This window comes from Sarcophilus harrisii, chromosome 3 (genome assembly GCF_902635505.1).
Source record: "Sarcophilus harrisii chromosome 3, mSarHar1.11, whole genome shotgun sequence".
NCBI lineage: Eukaryota > Metazoa > Chordata > Mammalia > Dasyuromorphia > Dasyuridae > Sarcophilus > Sarcophilus harrisii.
The window spans coordinates 446,363,297-446,377,783 of NC_045428.1; the positions used below are offsets into that span (position 1 = coordinate 446,363,297).

General features: G+C 37.2%; 1 protein-coding gene across 1 annotated transcript in view; it reads left to right on the forward strand.

The window, feature by feature from the left end:
* Positions 1-5,486: 5,486 nt before the first annotated feature.
* PSPC1 (paraspeckle component 1) overlaps positions 5,487-14,487 on the forward strand; it is a 62,216-nt gene continuing 53,215 nt past the window's right edge. The window contains 3 exon segments of the mRNA XM_031960836.1: positions 5,487-5,767; positions 5,769-6,165; positions 11,845-12,146. Coding sequence (XP_031816696.1) covers positions 5,487-5,767; positions 5,769-6,165; positions 11,845-12,146 — 980 coding nt within the window.

Here is a 14,487-nt window from a genome sequence, read left to right on the forward strand (position 1 = left end):
AGTACTTCAGAGCTGCTGGGTTTTAGATATCCTACTCTGAACATTTCTGTGAATGCAGGCTCACCATGCTGATCTCTGCTGCTTTGGACTGCTTCCAAGATCCCTCCTGTGAGTTTCTCACTACATTGGGGCTTTTTCTTTGCACCCTTCCACTTTGGATATCAGTGGATACAGAGTTACATGGGCTTTGATGTTTCTGGTTACTCAGTTGTATTAGAACACTTTGGTTTGCTTGCCTCCACAGTGGTTTTGCTGGCAGGTCCCTTTTTACATGTTTTGGCTGATTTTTTGTGAAGTTTTGAGTGGAAGAAGTCAATTATTATAATTGCTCATTAGATTGCTTGATAGTTATTCAATCTTTTGGAATCTTAAATTTTTTTGTTGGAATTTTGTTTGAGGGATGGTGTTCGCTGTCTCCGTTTACCTATACATATTGGCCAGAAATAATTTATTTAGATTTTTAGTCAAGCATTTGGTAAAATATCTCAGACTATTTTGTCAAAAAAGATAGAGTACCTTTCATCTTTTGGCAGAGAGGCAAATCATTTGTTGTTCAGTTGTTATTGTGTCCAATTTTTTGTGATCCCTTTAAAGGGTTTTCTTGGCAAAGATACTGGAGTAGTTGTGAGCCATTCTCCATACATAAGAAGTGCAGCCAGTTAGCATGATTGTGAGATAATGTCTTGGATTATTCAGCAGGTGAAAATAGGAGTAAAGAAGGAAGATGGTTCAGATAACTAAAGTGGAATGATGAGGCAGATCATAGAAATTAAGGAGGATGATGGAAATACAGAATTCTTGAGAGGATATCAACTTACACAAGATTCAAGTCTGAAACAGGGAGTTGTGGTGGAAAGAAGACTATAAGCTAAGTGTGGAATTCCTTGAGATAGAGAGAATGACATGGAAATCAGTATTTAATAGAAACAATGTACTGAATAAGGTACTATAGATAGTGAACTGGAAGGAGGAATGATCATATTGTTGGTAGAAGAATTTTTAAGTTGCATTGAGGTAGTGAGGAAATGCTTGCTTCTTCTAGATCAGTGTTTCTGAGCTTGCTTGTATTAGGCCGTGGGATGATGAATTGGGCAAAGGCTGAAAAAAAAGATATTTTGTACTTGAAAGGGAACCAGGCACAAACTATCTTCTAAATGGATCAGAGTTTGAATGAGTTCAAGTAGATGGGATTGTGTGGGAGAGATTTGTTAAATATAAAACTCACACAATTTCCTCTAGGGCAGGCATTGTTTTGTTGGGATACATGGTATAGTTGAGATTGTTCTGTATTGGGAGTCAGAAGACCTGACTTCAAATGTTAGTTTTAATACTAACTAGCTATATAATTATGGGCAAGTCACTTCATATAACTATGGAGTTTCATAATTGGAAGGGATTTGAGAAACATTTTAGTCTAAGTTATACCTAAAGAATTCTCACTATGACATCTTTGATTAATGATCAACTAGTTTTGGCTCTCTAAGCCTTATTTGTAAAATGGGAATAATAATACATAAACTTCCTTCTTTATAGGATTATTGTAAGGAAAGTGATATGTAAACCTTAAAGTTCAAAATAACTCTGAATTATTAATATTCCTTTGGTTTATCACAGTCCTAACACATATAGTAGGTACTGAATAAATGCTTGCTATAGTGAATTGAATTAAATTGCTGTAAATCAACTTCAAAGGCATCAGGAAAAATATTTAGAGGAATTCAGTAGCAAATGTTCAATACCTGGCACACAGAAAATACTGACTACACATTTTTGATTAACTGATGAGTTTTTTTTTCTATGGGGGAGAATTTATATTTTGCCTTCTATATAGCAATCACAGTGTTAAGTGCTTTACAAACATAATCTCTTTTGATCCTCAAAATACCCTGAAGTCCATGCTATTATGACCATTTTATAGTTGAGGAAACTGAGATAATGATCAAATGACTTGCTCAGGATCACACAGTTAGTGAGAGGCTGGATTTGAACTAAAATCTTTCTGACTCCAAGCTCCATGGTCTATTTTTACCATCTAACTGACTTTTATTTCAGGGGAACTAGATATCACTGAACTCCATTTAGCTCAAATATCTTAGTCATTTATAAATCTTGTTAGATTAAAATCAGATGTGAACAGAGCTACAGGCCAGTATTCAATCAATCAATTGAACACGTGAGACTAAGTCCTTGGATGGTATCTGGAGGGACATTGACAAGACATGTTCAGAATGGATTGACTGATAAGTTTTGGTCATGTTCTGTGAGTCCTTTATAAAATTTCAAAATCAGTTCAAAAGATTAAAGGAGAGATTGCTTCAGTTAAACCCTGAAGAAGGGGGTGAGGAGGAGAGCTCTGGGCTTTGGTTTCAGGTTAGTCATCTCCCACTTCACAAACCCCCTCCCAAATCCTAGTAGATTCTCTGGACCAGCTAAATGGTAGCCTCTGACTCAGATCCAAGCCTCTAACAAAAACCCAGAAGAAAAGTTCTAAGGCGCATAGCTTGAAGATTTTTCAGAAGTTTCTAGAAATTGTGCTTGTCCCCTATGCCTTTTAGGCCACCAGCAAAAAGATTAGAATTCACTGAAGGCTCAGAATGTTGGTTAACGTTTTACAGCAGAAAAGTGTTTTTTTAATTAAAGTATGTACATTTTTATAGACATAATAATTTTAATAGGTTACAGTATAGTATAAACATAACTTCCAAAAAATTCATGCGACTTGTTTATTGTGATATTTGCTTTATTTAGTAGTCTGAAATTGTATCCACAATATCTCCTAGGTATACCTGTAACAACCAAACCACCTCATTTGTCCCCTTTAAAAAAAAATAAGTTTTTACAATAACTTTTTATTTTTCAAAATACATGCAAAGATAGTTTCAACATTCACCCTTCATATTTTTCTTCTTCCCTCCTCATATTTTCCCTCCCTTAGAGAGCAAGTAATCCAATATAGGTTAAACACACAATTCTTCTATACATATTGCCACAATTATCATGCTGTGCAAGAAAGATCAGATCAAAAAAAAAAATGAGAAAAGAAAAACAAGCAAGCAAACCACCACAACAAAAAAGGTGAAAACACTATGTTGTGCTCCACATTCAGTCCCCATAATCTTTCTGAATGCTTATGATTCTCTCCATCACAAGTCTATTGGAATTGCATTTGCCCCTTTCTAAGTAAAAACTAATGAAGCCTGGTTGACTAATATCATAAAAACCTATATTCATCTTGGGAAGCACAATGGGTTGCTGTGCATGTGAGCTAGAAAACTGGAAAGATACCTCTCAACCTTCCCATCCCTAGCTGAGGAGATGTAGTTCAGGAACTCTGGGGATCCAGCCTGCTCATGTGAACGGATGTGGGTTTAGGAGAGTAGTTTCCAATTCACAAATGTATGTTTTCCACTATTTTGTTAAAAATTAACATGTCCAAATAGGACTTATTATCTTCCCCCCCAAACCTTGTCTCTTTTCTATTACTAAAGGGTACAACAAGATGATCTCAGACTCCTACTTTAGGAGTCATTCTAGACTCCTCCCCATCTCTCATCCTTTAATTTGGAAATCAACCTTGACTTATTACTGTGTCTCACTCTCATCACTTTATTGCCAAAGTCTGCCAGTTTTACTTTTGCAGAAACTCTCCAGCACTCCCCCTTTTCTCCACTGACACCATCATCACTCCCCAGGATAATATTCTTCTCTAAAATGTAATGTTCTCCAAGAGGTTTGGCAATTGTTAATGCTGTAAAGTTACCCATGCATATATCCTGTAAATAAAAGGCTATTAAATAAAAAAAAAAAATGTAATGTTCTCTGGGAGCAGGTTCCTTGGGGGGCTTCTGGGAGCAGCTTTCATTTCAGTTCAGTAATCACCCCAAATGCAGCCAGGAATTAAAGTCCAAATCCTTTATTGTCTCTTTCCAAGTCTTGTCTCCTTTCCTGGGGCCTGGTAAGCTTTCTTAGAGGCCTACTCTTTCCTTGGTTCCAAGAGTTTAAGCTCCTGCTGCCAGTCCTTTGTCTTCTCTGCTTCTTCTGCCAGCTTCTTCTTCTTCTTCTTCTTTTTTAAATAGCCTTTTATTTACAAGTTATATGTATGGGTAATTTTACAGCATTGACAGTTGCCAAACCTTTTGTTCTAATTTTTCTCCTCCTTCCCCCCACCCCCTCCCCCAGATGGCAGGATGACCAGTAGATGTTAAATATATTAAAGTATAAATTAGATACACAATAAGTATACATGACCAAAACGTTATTTTGCTGTACAAAAAGAATCGGACTCTGAAATAGTGTACAATTAGCCTGGGAAGGAGATCCAAAATGCTTTCCGCCAGCTTCTTGAGGTCCTCCTGAATGCGTCTTGATTTCTGTGGGGGAGGCAGGGGGAGTGCCACCACTTCTCTGGTCTTCCCTAGCTCTCGCCGACTGCCTTCTCTGACTTCTGAATCTCCGGGACGGAATCCTGGTTGAGGCTCCTCCCTTATGTATGCTCTCTTAAAGGTGTGAATCTTGTAGAACGGTTGTAAGCACTAAGCACATATACTGAACTAGAGAACTGTTAAATACTATGCTAAATAATCATTGTCTATGTCAATTACACTGACTTAGTACCTTGTAAGAATCCTTTGTTTCAAATCCAGAGCTCCGGCTCATAACACCGCAGCAATTCCCTTACACCTGGATTGCTTCAGTAACTGCTGGTGAGTCTGCCTACACCCACTCTCTCCCCATTCTAATCCACCCTCCAATTAGCCACCAAGATGATTTACTAAAACATAGGTCTGATCATGTCACTCCCTAATTAATAAACCACAGCGACTCCCTATCACATCCAGCATCAACTACAAACCCTTTTGCATGGTGTTTAAAAGCTGCCCCCCTCCAACTGCTCTAGTCTTCTAACACTTTACTTGGAAGAGATGAGTTTTTTTGGTTGATGGGTGTTAAAGCCCATAGCGAGCTGAGCCTGGACCTGAGTTCACATTCAACCTCACATACTAGACGTGTGATCTCGGCTAAATCAATTAATCTCTGCCTCAGTTTCCTTGTCTGTAAAATGAGAATAATAACACTTAGCGCCTCCAAGAGGATCAACTGGGATTTTAAAATGCTTTGCAAATTTTAAGTGGATGCATAATTACTATTAATCATCTTCTTCACTTGTAAAATGAGGATGCTACTATCCGCACTCCAGGTCCTTAGACTGCTATATAAATATGGATCATCATTACTAACTGCGTTAGTTAGCTACCCACAGTCACTACAGACACATTTCACACTGTGTGTGGAAATGGACAGTTCTTCACTTTGTCTAAGAGCCTGGCTGACGAAACAATGTAAAATCCGGTTCTCATCCATTTGTTTGACACTGCTTGCAGAACTTAATTTTTGTCGCAAATGCATCCTAAAGCTTCACGTGGCACGCACTGCCAGATTCTCCTTAATTAGCGAGGGTAAGGCGGTCAGAGCGCAGTTGTCCGCGCATGTGCACGAAGGAGCTTCTTCGTCTCGGTCAAAAAGAGACATTACGGAGAAGTTCGAGCCAGGGGCTGAAGTGCGCAGGCGCAGAGGGCGCGGCGCCGCAGCAGACGGCGAGGGCGGGGCTTGGGCTCGGCTACGTTACAACTAGCTGCAGCTTCTGGCAGCGCCATTTTGAAAGCGCTGTTTCCGCGATTCGGGTGTGTGAAGTGGGAGCTGAACGCCCGGCTCGGTCTTGCGGCTCGCCCGGCCTTCTTTTTCACCTTGCGGACATATTCCCACCCCCAGACTAACAGCGAATTTGGGGGAGCGATCATGTTGAGAGGAAATCTGAAGCAAGTGCGGATCGAGAAAAACCCGGCGCGCCTGCGGGCCTTGGAGTCGGCTGCGGGGGAGAGCGAGACGGCGGCTGCGGCTGCCATGGCGCTTGCTCTAGCCGGGGAGCAGGCGCCGCCCCCCTCGGCGCCCCAGGAGGACCACCAGGAGGAAGAGATGGGCTTCACCATCGACATCAAGAGCTTCCTGAAGCCGGGAGAAAAAACCTACACGCAGCGCTGCCGCCTCTTTGTGGGGAATCTCCCTACGGACATCACGGAGGAGGACTTCAAGCGGCTTTTTGAGCGCTACGGGGAACCTAGCGAGGTCTTCATCAACCGGGACCGCGGCTTTGGCTTCATACGTCTGGTGAGAGAGAGGGATAGACCCAGGGCCTGGGAGCTCTCGGCTCGTTGACACGCGCGGGCGCCCCTCCCCTCCTCCCCGAGGGTCCCCAGGGGCCGGCGTCATGGCTGCCCCTACGTTACCAGCCGCGTGCGGCCTCTTCCGGGACTGCCGGGCGCCCCTCGCCTTCTCCACGTCCGGCTCCCCCATGCTTGGCAGTTAGCCTCGGGCTCGAGTCCTGGCTGCTCACCGCAGCCGATCTTGTCCCGATTTAAAATCCTCTTTTCTGACTGTTGTAAATTTCGCTTTTTTAGCCGGTCCCGAGGGAGCGCTTTGCTCTCGTTGTCCTGCAGGAGGCGCCTCAGACCGGGCTTTCTTTGTATTGGGAGAAAAAGAAATCTCTTTAGAGGGTCGACACGGGAATAAGCCACTAATGAAGTCGCGAGAGAAGGTTAGGGGGGTATGCTCTGTGAGTAAGGTTCAGTTGAAAACTCAGGAAATTTCTTATTGAGAAAGGCCTATTTTTTCACGTTATATTTAAAACACCTATATGACGTTCAGAATCGCTATGGGAACGGCCAAGGCACACTATTTCATAGGCTCACAGATTTAAAAAGGGTCTGTCTTGAAATACTGTCTTAAAATAAATAGTTCCAGATATAGCATATCTAGTGTAGAACAGCTGTCCATGGTTCCGCTGGTAGTTGCCAGTGGTTGGGCAAAGTGACTGGCATTAGTTAATTTGGGGGAAGGTGGGTGCTCTTTTAACAAACAGAATATCCATCAAAGTAGTGTAAATCTTCTCTGGTGCAAATACAGACTTAAATTTCTAAAGCTTCAGGTCATAATGCTAGTGTTTTAGCGCGGGCATGAAGAACGACAGTGTTAGGAAGAGTTTGGGAGGAGGAACGATTTAGTACGGTTCACTTTTATTAATGCTTTTCTTTTTATGTTTGTCACTTTCACTCTTTCATACGCCCAACTTTCACTTCTAAAGACAGTCCCAAAGTACAATTACAAATTAAACAAACACACCCATTACTTGGGTATGTCTCTTTCTACAGCAATGGTTTACTACTTCTCAGAAAAGTGAGAGTTTTGTTTAATCCTAAATCTTCACGAGTCACTGTTGGCTACTGGATTGATTAGCATTTGGAAATCTTGATTTTTGTGCATTTCTTAAAGATAGAAAATTGCTGTTAGTTTGAGGAAAGGCTTCAGTTTTCGGTGACTTTGTTAATGATAGCTCTGTAACGTAGTTTTATAATTTAAAAGTTTGTTTTCTTTAACATGATTTACTTAATGAGCAGAATTTTAAAATACTGTATTTTCTCAGTATTTTCATACAAAAAAGTGAGTTTTATATACCTGCTTGTTAATACAATTCTAATATCTGCTAAAAGCAGTGACCATGCAATAAACGGAAAATTCATGATAGTGAATACATGATATGCATGCTCTGAATGTAATTATATTTACATTTTCAAACAAGTATTTATCTTTTTATTTTATTTTATTTTATTTATTTAATAGCCTTTTATTTACAGGATATATACATGGGTAACTTTACAGCATTAACAATTGCCAAACCTCGTGTTCCAATTTTTCACCTCTTACCCCCCCACCCCACCCCCTCCCCTAAATGGCAGGATGACCAGTAGATGTTAAATATATTAAAATATAACTTAGATACACAATAAGTATACATGACCAAAACATTATTTTGCTGTACAAAAAGAATCAGACTCTGAATTATTGTACAATTAGCTTGTGAAGGAAATCAAAGATGCAGGTGTGCATAAATATAGGGATTGGGAATTCAATGTAATGGTTTTTAGTCATCTCCCAGAGTTCTTTTTCTGGGTATAGCTAGTTCAGTTCATTACTGCTCCATTAGAAATGATTTGGTTGATCTCGTTGCTGAGGATGGCCTGATCCATCAGAACTGGTCATCATCTAGTATTGTCAAACAAGTATTTATCAAAGTAGGAGCCATTAACCAAACTAGTTATGTTAAGAATTAAATTTTCAAAACTCAAGTTTTCTTAAAAAAACTAAAAACTAAGTTTAGTATTAGATAATTTATTAGCCCGTTTTTACCTAGTATGAACAACCTCGTCAGTTTATAATACTGACATTAGAATAATGGGAAAACAGGATATTTGTAGAGTTAAAAGTTAACTTTTTGTTTTGAAAAATTACACATGTAAAACCTATACACTACTTGCCTTCAAAATGAAGAAGAGAGAATTTGGAACTCAGTTTTAAAAATGAATTTTTTTTTAATAGCTTTTTATTTACAAGTTATACGCATGGGTAATTTTACAGCATTGACAATTGCCAAACCTCTTGTTCCAATCCTCCCCCATGGCAGGTTGACCAATACATGTTAAGTATGTTAAAGTATATATTAAATACAACATAAGCATACATGTCCTAACAGTTATTTTGCTATACAAAAAGAAGCAGAGTTTTAAGTAGTGTACTATTAGCCTGTGAAGGAAATCAAAAATGCAGGCGAACAAAAATAGAGGGATTGGGAATTTTTATGTAATGGTTCATAGTCATCTCCCAGAGTTCTTTCGTGGGGTGTAGCTGGTTCAATTCATTACTGCTCTATTGGAGCTGATTTGGTTCATTAAAAATGAATGCTAAAAAAATTGTTTTTATGTAAAACTGGGGGAAAATAACATTCCCATTTTTTTTTTTAAACTTTGCCTTAGCCCCTCATTTTGTTGTAATGGACATAATTGGGTGTATAAGTTATCTGAAGACAAAATAGCAAAAATTTCATGTTCCCCTTGTCTTTATGGCTCTGTGATCACTCTGAGATTTTTTTTTTTTTTTTTTTTTGAGAAGTAGAACTGATTTTATCCAGTGTGCTGTAAAAATCTCCCCAACCCAATAAAAAATTTTGTTTTAAGTAAATGGAGATAGACTCCTTTTTCTCATTCCTTACTGCCATTGTTGCTTTTCCCCAGTTACAGTGATGCAGAAGCATTGATGATACTGTTCTTAGAATTTCTTCTGTATATTGGGAAAGGGTAAATCAGAGAGCAACTATGGCAATCATGGAATTAATTCAGCTTTTTGTTACACTGTTCCTGCCCTTGTGTGTTTTCTAGACTTCAAAAAATTGCTCCTTAAAGCCACTTATAAAATCTTTTTCTGTGGGACCATCAAATCTGCTATTTGGATGGCCAAGACTTTAATAGGCTTAAAAAGTGCCTAATCTCCAATATTTTGTCTTAAAAATAAATAAATAGATCCAGATAAAGCATATCTAGTGTTCTGCTGATAGTTGCCTGTGATTGGGGGAAGAAGTTGGTAATTAATTTTGGAGGAAGTGGGGTTATTTTAAGAAACAATTATTTTTTTTCCCTTTTAGGAATGTGGTTCTATTTTCATAGGAAGTCATTGAGAGAAAGTTTGTTAGCATGGCTTTTTAGAAAGGCATTTACCATTAAAATTGAAGAATTCCTGTAAGACATTTAGGTGTCTTATATTTTGATAATATACTTAGAAAAATCTTGCTTTTTTCTCTACAGTGGATTGTGTTCAGTAGCATAGCATCAAACTCAATTATAGCAATATAATTATATGAGAAAAAAAATACCACCATTTGACAAATAAAGATAAAATTCTTCTTAGAGGCCATCTTTTCTTTTCTGAGAATTGCTATCCCTGAGAATTCTTCTTCTTTTTTTTTTTTTTTTTTTTTTTTCTGTGCTGAGGCAATTGAGATTAAATGACTTGCCCAGGGTCACACACGGCTAGGAAATGGTCAGATTTGAACTCGGGTCCTTTTGACTTCAGGGCTGGTGCTCTATCCACTGTGCCACCTAGCTGCCCCCTATAGTACTTTCTTGTTCTTAAATCATGATTGTATGATTCATATATATGAAGTATGAGTTTTATTCTAATCTTGGAAAGTGTTAATGATGAAAGTTAAAATGTAAGGATGTTAGACTAGATTATCTTTTTAAGTTCTCTTTCGGGATTTTACATTTATATGAAATAATTTTTGATGGATTGTTTATGACTGCCAGTCATTTTTCTGGTAGCACTTCAGAATTTGTGAAAATGTTGTAAGGACCACCTTGGAAAATTTCTTTCATTGAGAAAGGAGTTGAAGTGATTTTTGTAGCTGTATTTCTTCTTTGGGAATGGAACCACTTAAAAGAAACATCCCACATATTAAGTACTAGTTTTATTAAGTAATTTGTGGTCAGATTAGTTTAATCAAACAATTGCAAGCATTGCTAATTCAAGTTATTTTAATTAATTCAAACTGTTTTTTGTTGGAGGTAAGCCACAGTTTTTAAAAAGTTCTTTGACTTTACTATACATCTGACAAATTAATTTATTTCTTTTTGATTAGCCTTTAAGCATATTTAAATAACATAAAACAGTAGAATTCAAGGAATGCTGTGTACTAGAAACTAGGGCCTTGAATTGGGAGATAAGAAATATGAGTTGCAGTCCCAGGGCTTTGTGACTTTGGTAATAAGGAAGATATACCAGGTGATGGAGGGGTCTTGAAATGAGACCATAAAAATTGAGAAAAAATTGAGAAAGGCAAATGTTTAGCTTAGATAAAAGAAGGCTTAGGGAAACAAAAAAATTATACTTTTCCTATATAAGAGAAATTAGTCTTTTATTGCTTGAATCCAGAAAATAGGTCTTAGACTAGTGGATAGATTTTAGAGTTAAATGTTGTTTCAGTATTAGAAAACTTATCAAAACTGATGTTGCAGGAATGGAAGTTATTTTTGATGAAATGGATGGGTTCCATGTTACTAGAGGAATCTTTCAAGTGCTTAGATTCTCTGATCCTTTTGACGTAAGAATCGAAATTCTTAAGTAAGGTAATTGGTCTAAATGATCATTAGGACCCCTTAAAACCAAAGATTGAAAACGAAATAGTTTGAAACATACCTAGTTATATTTGAATTAAAATAAGCAGATTAGGCATAATAGGGTGAATTTCATAATAATTGCTAATACTTATAAAATTCTAATTTCAAGCTCTGAAAGAAAGCACTGTTCCAATTTTATAAATTAAGGTTCAGCCAATTTGCAGTTCAGGCATAAGATCATATACTGGTAAAACATTGCATTCAGATTGACCTTTTAAAATTTTTTTTATTTTTTACGTCTAGCACATTTAAAGACTTTGTTCTGATGATTTTGAAGGTCTTAAATAGTTTAAATTCATCTATCATATAAAATAGGTAAGATTTCTCCCTGTGGGCTATTAACATTAATCCTTGAGATTGATGTTAGTACTAAAATATAGGTTGTCTTGAGATGATGTGTTATTTGTTGTATGTTACTTTTTAAAAATTATTCCATCTTGGAGATAATAAAATTTGTGTCAAGAAAAGGATGCTTTTCCTAGTGCTTGAAACTCTGGAACATATTCCAGGAAGGATAAATTTCGCCTCTCAACCCGATCCCACCTCCCTTATCCCCCATGTGCAATGCATTTTATAGGTTAGAGAATGTAGAAATAATAGGAAAATAGAGATAATGAGGAAAGGATGTGAATTAACTACTTTTCATAAAGCTGTGTGTGTGGGGGGGAGGGGGGAATAGGAGGGAGATAGGCAAAATAAAATTTTTATGATGCCTTTTCAGCATGGACAGCAGGTTTAAGAATGCGTACAATAATGTGTAAATTCTCTTTTTCCCTTAAAAAAGGAGTCTAGAACTCTGGCTGAAATTGCAAAAGCAGAGCTGGATGGCACTATTTTGAAAAGCAGACCCCTCCGAATTCGATTTGCTACTCATGGAGCTGCCTTAACTGTCAAGAACCTTTCACCTGTGGTTTCTAATGAGCTTCTAGAGCAAGCATTTTCTCAATTTGGTCCTGTGGAGAAAGCTGTTGTAGTAGTGGATGATCGCGGACGAGCAACAGGAAAAGGTTTTGTAGAATTTGCTGCAAAACCTCCAGCACGAAAGGCCCTGGAGAGATGTGGAGATGGAGCATTCTTGTTAACAACGTAAGTTAATGATATCCTTTATTTATAGCTTCAAAGATCACTTCAACTGTCTGCAGTGTGATTTTTAGATCACAAATAATCCCATGTGGACAGTGACCAGTTCTATATCTTTCTATCATATTATTGCACCAATTCCTTAGTGGATATTCAGTACTTTTTTTTTAAGTGAGTGAACAAAATACAAATGGTGTTAAAAAAGGTGAAATTTCTATTATATCTTAATAGCTCATGAAATAATTGAATATACACACACACTAGAATATTGAAATGTATAGTTCTGTTTTGCAATACCCAATATTGGGTAATTGCAGTAGAAAACCAGAATAGCCACCTAAACTATTCTGTTGTTTCAACTTTATCCTTATCTTCCTCTTGCTACCCCAATAAACAGGAAGGACATTTGAATTATTGTATAATCAGATCCTTATTAGCTCAAGAGGTTTATGTTTGAAGTCTATTGAACTCAGTTGAGCTTTATGATGTTATAAGGTTTGGCACTTCAATAACTAAATATTTCATCCAGTAACCAGAGCAGCTGCCCAGACATTATTGCCAGAACCTGTAGACTCTTGTTCATTATTAAAATCTCCTTTATCTTTGTAATCATTTCATACATCTCCATAATCAAATTCTAGTTCATCCTTCTGGACTACTACTGACTAAATTAATTTTTGATGCTGGGAAAAATCCTTTAATTTTTGGGAAATGATGGATCTGGGGATAAATTGCACTTCAGAATCCAACCTACACTTATTTAAAGTGTCTATTATTTGCAAGATATTGCTAGAGAAATAAAAAAACATAGAATTCCTTTCCTCAAACTTGGCAAATTGGGGAAGGGGCATGTACACACGCACGTTGTGTGCATACACACATAGAACAAAATATTGATTTTGTTGAGTAAAAAAAAGTTTTCAGGCAAAGTACTCTTAAGAAATGTGGTGTGAGAGAAACAACACAAAAAGGGTGTACAAAATGACTTCTGAGACACTCTTCTATCTAGTTCTATGATTCTGTGATTTTATTTTATTTTTTCCCAGTTAGGACAAGGTTCTTAATTAGGGGTATTAAAAAAAAACACCTTCCTTTTTTTTTTTTTTTCCAATAGAATTTGCTTCAGTTCAGTTACACAGTTGCTTCAGATCCTGTATATTTTATGCATTTAAAACCAGTATCTTGAGAAGGAATCTATAGCCTTTACCAGCCTTTCCAAAAGTTTCTGTGAAATAAAAAATTTGGGAGCCTATTGCCCAAATATTAACCTTTACATATTAAAATACCTTCCTCCTTTCTTAAAGGATTAATGCAACAGCTATTTAAAAGCTACATGAAAGTCTTAACCAAATGCTCCACATGTAGTTCCTTTTCTCTTTTTTGAAATCTCTTTGGGATATAGATCCAGTAGAGACACGACTGGATCAAAGGGTATGGAGAGTTTTATAAAAGCCTTTGGGCATAGTTCCAAATTGGTCTCCAGAATGTTTGGATCATTTCATTACTTCATCAGTGATGCATTGGTGTTCCATTTTCCCCACATACCCTCTAGTATTATTATATTTTCCTGTCATCTTAGCCATTCTAAGAGGTGTGAGGTGGTACTGCAGAGTTGTCTAAATTTTCATTTCTCTAATCAGTAGTGATTTATGGCATTTTTTCATATGACTAGAAACAGCTTTAATTTCTACATCTGAAAATTGTTTTTTCCTAGCCTTTAAACATTTATCAATTGGGAAATGGCTTATATTCTTATAATTTTGAGTCAGTTCTCTGTCTGATTTACAAATGAAGCTTTTACCAAAAATACTGGCTGTAAAAATTGTTTCCTAGCTATCTGTTTACCTTCTTATCTTGGCTGCATTGGTTTAGTTTGTGCAGAAACTTTTTAATGTAATCAAAATTATTCATTTTTCATTTCATAATGTTTTTCTAATTTTTCTTTGGCCATAAATTCCACAAATCTGAGAGGTAAACCATCCCTTGTTAAACTTGATGTATTAACAAGATATTCTCCACTCCTCCTACATAACTTCTTCCCCTCCCTCCCCTATGTTGGTAGTCCTTTTCTCATTGGGGAGGAGTCCTTATAAAGTTGATGTGACATAGGCCATAGATAAGTAGATAAGTTGTTCCTTTGTTTATAGAACTGTGCCTCACGCTGCCATGTCAAAAGACTGCTGGACTGTATCTTTTGAAGCTCATAAGGTTATGTCCTAATCTATTTAGTCTCATATGTTCACTCAACAAAGATCAGGAAAGAAGAAAACAGAAAGAGAAGAAATAGCGGTTCTGTGCTTTCTACAACTTGTACTTAAAAGTTGTCAGGGAAGAGAGCAAAAATTTT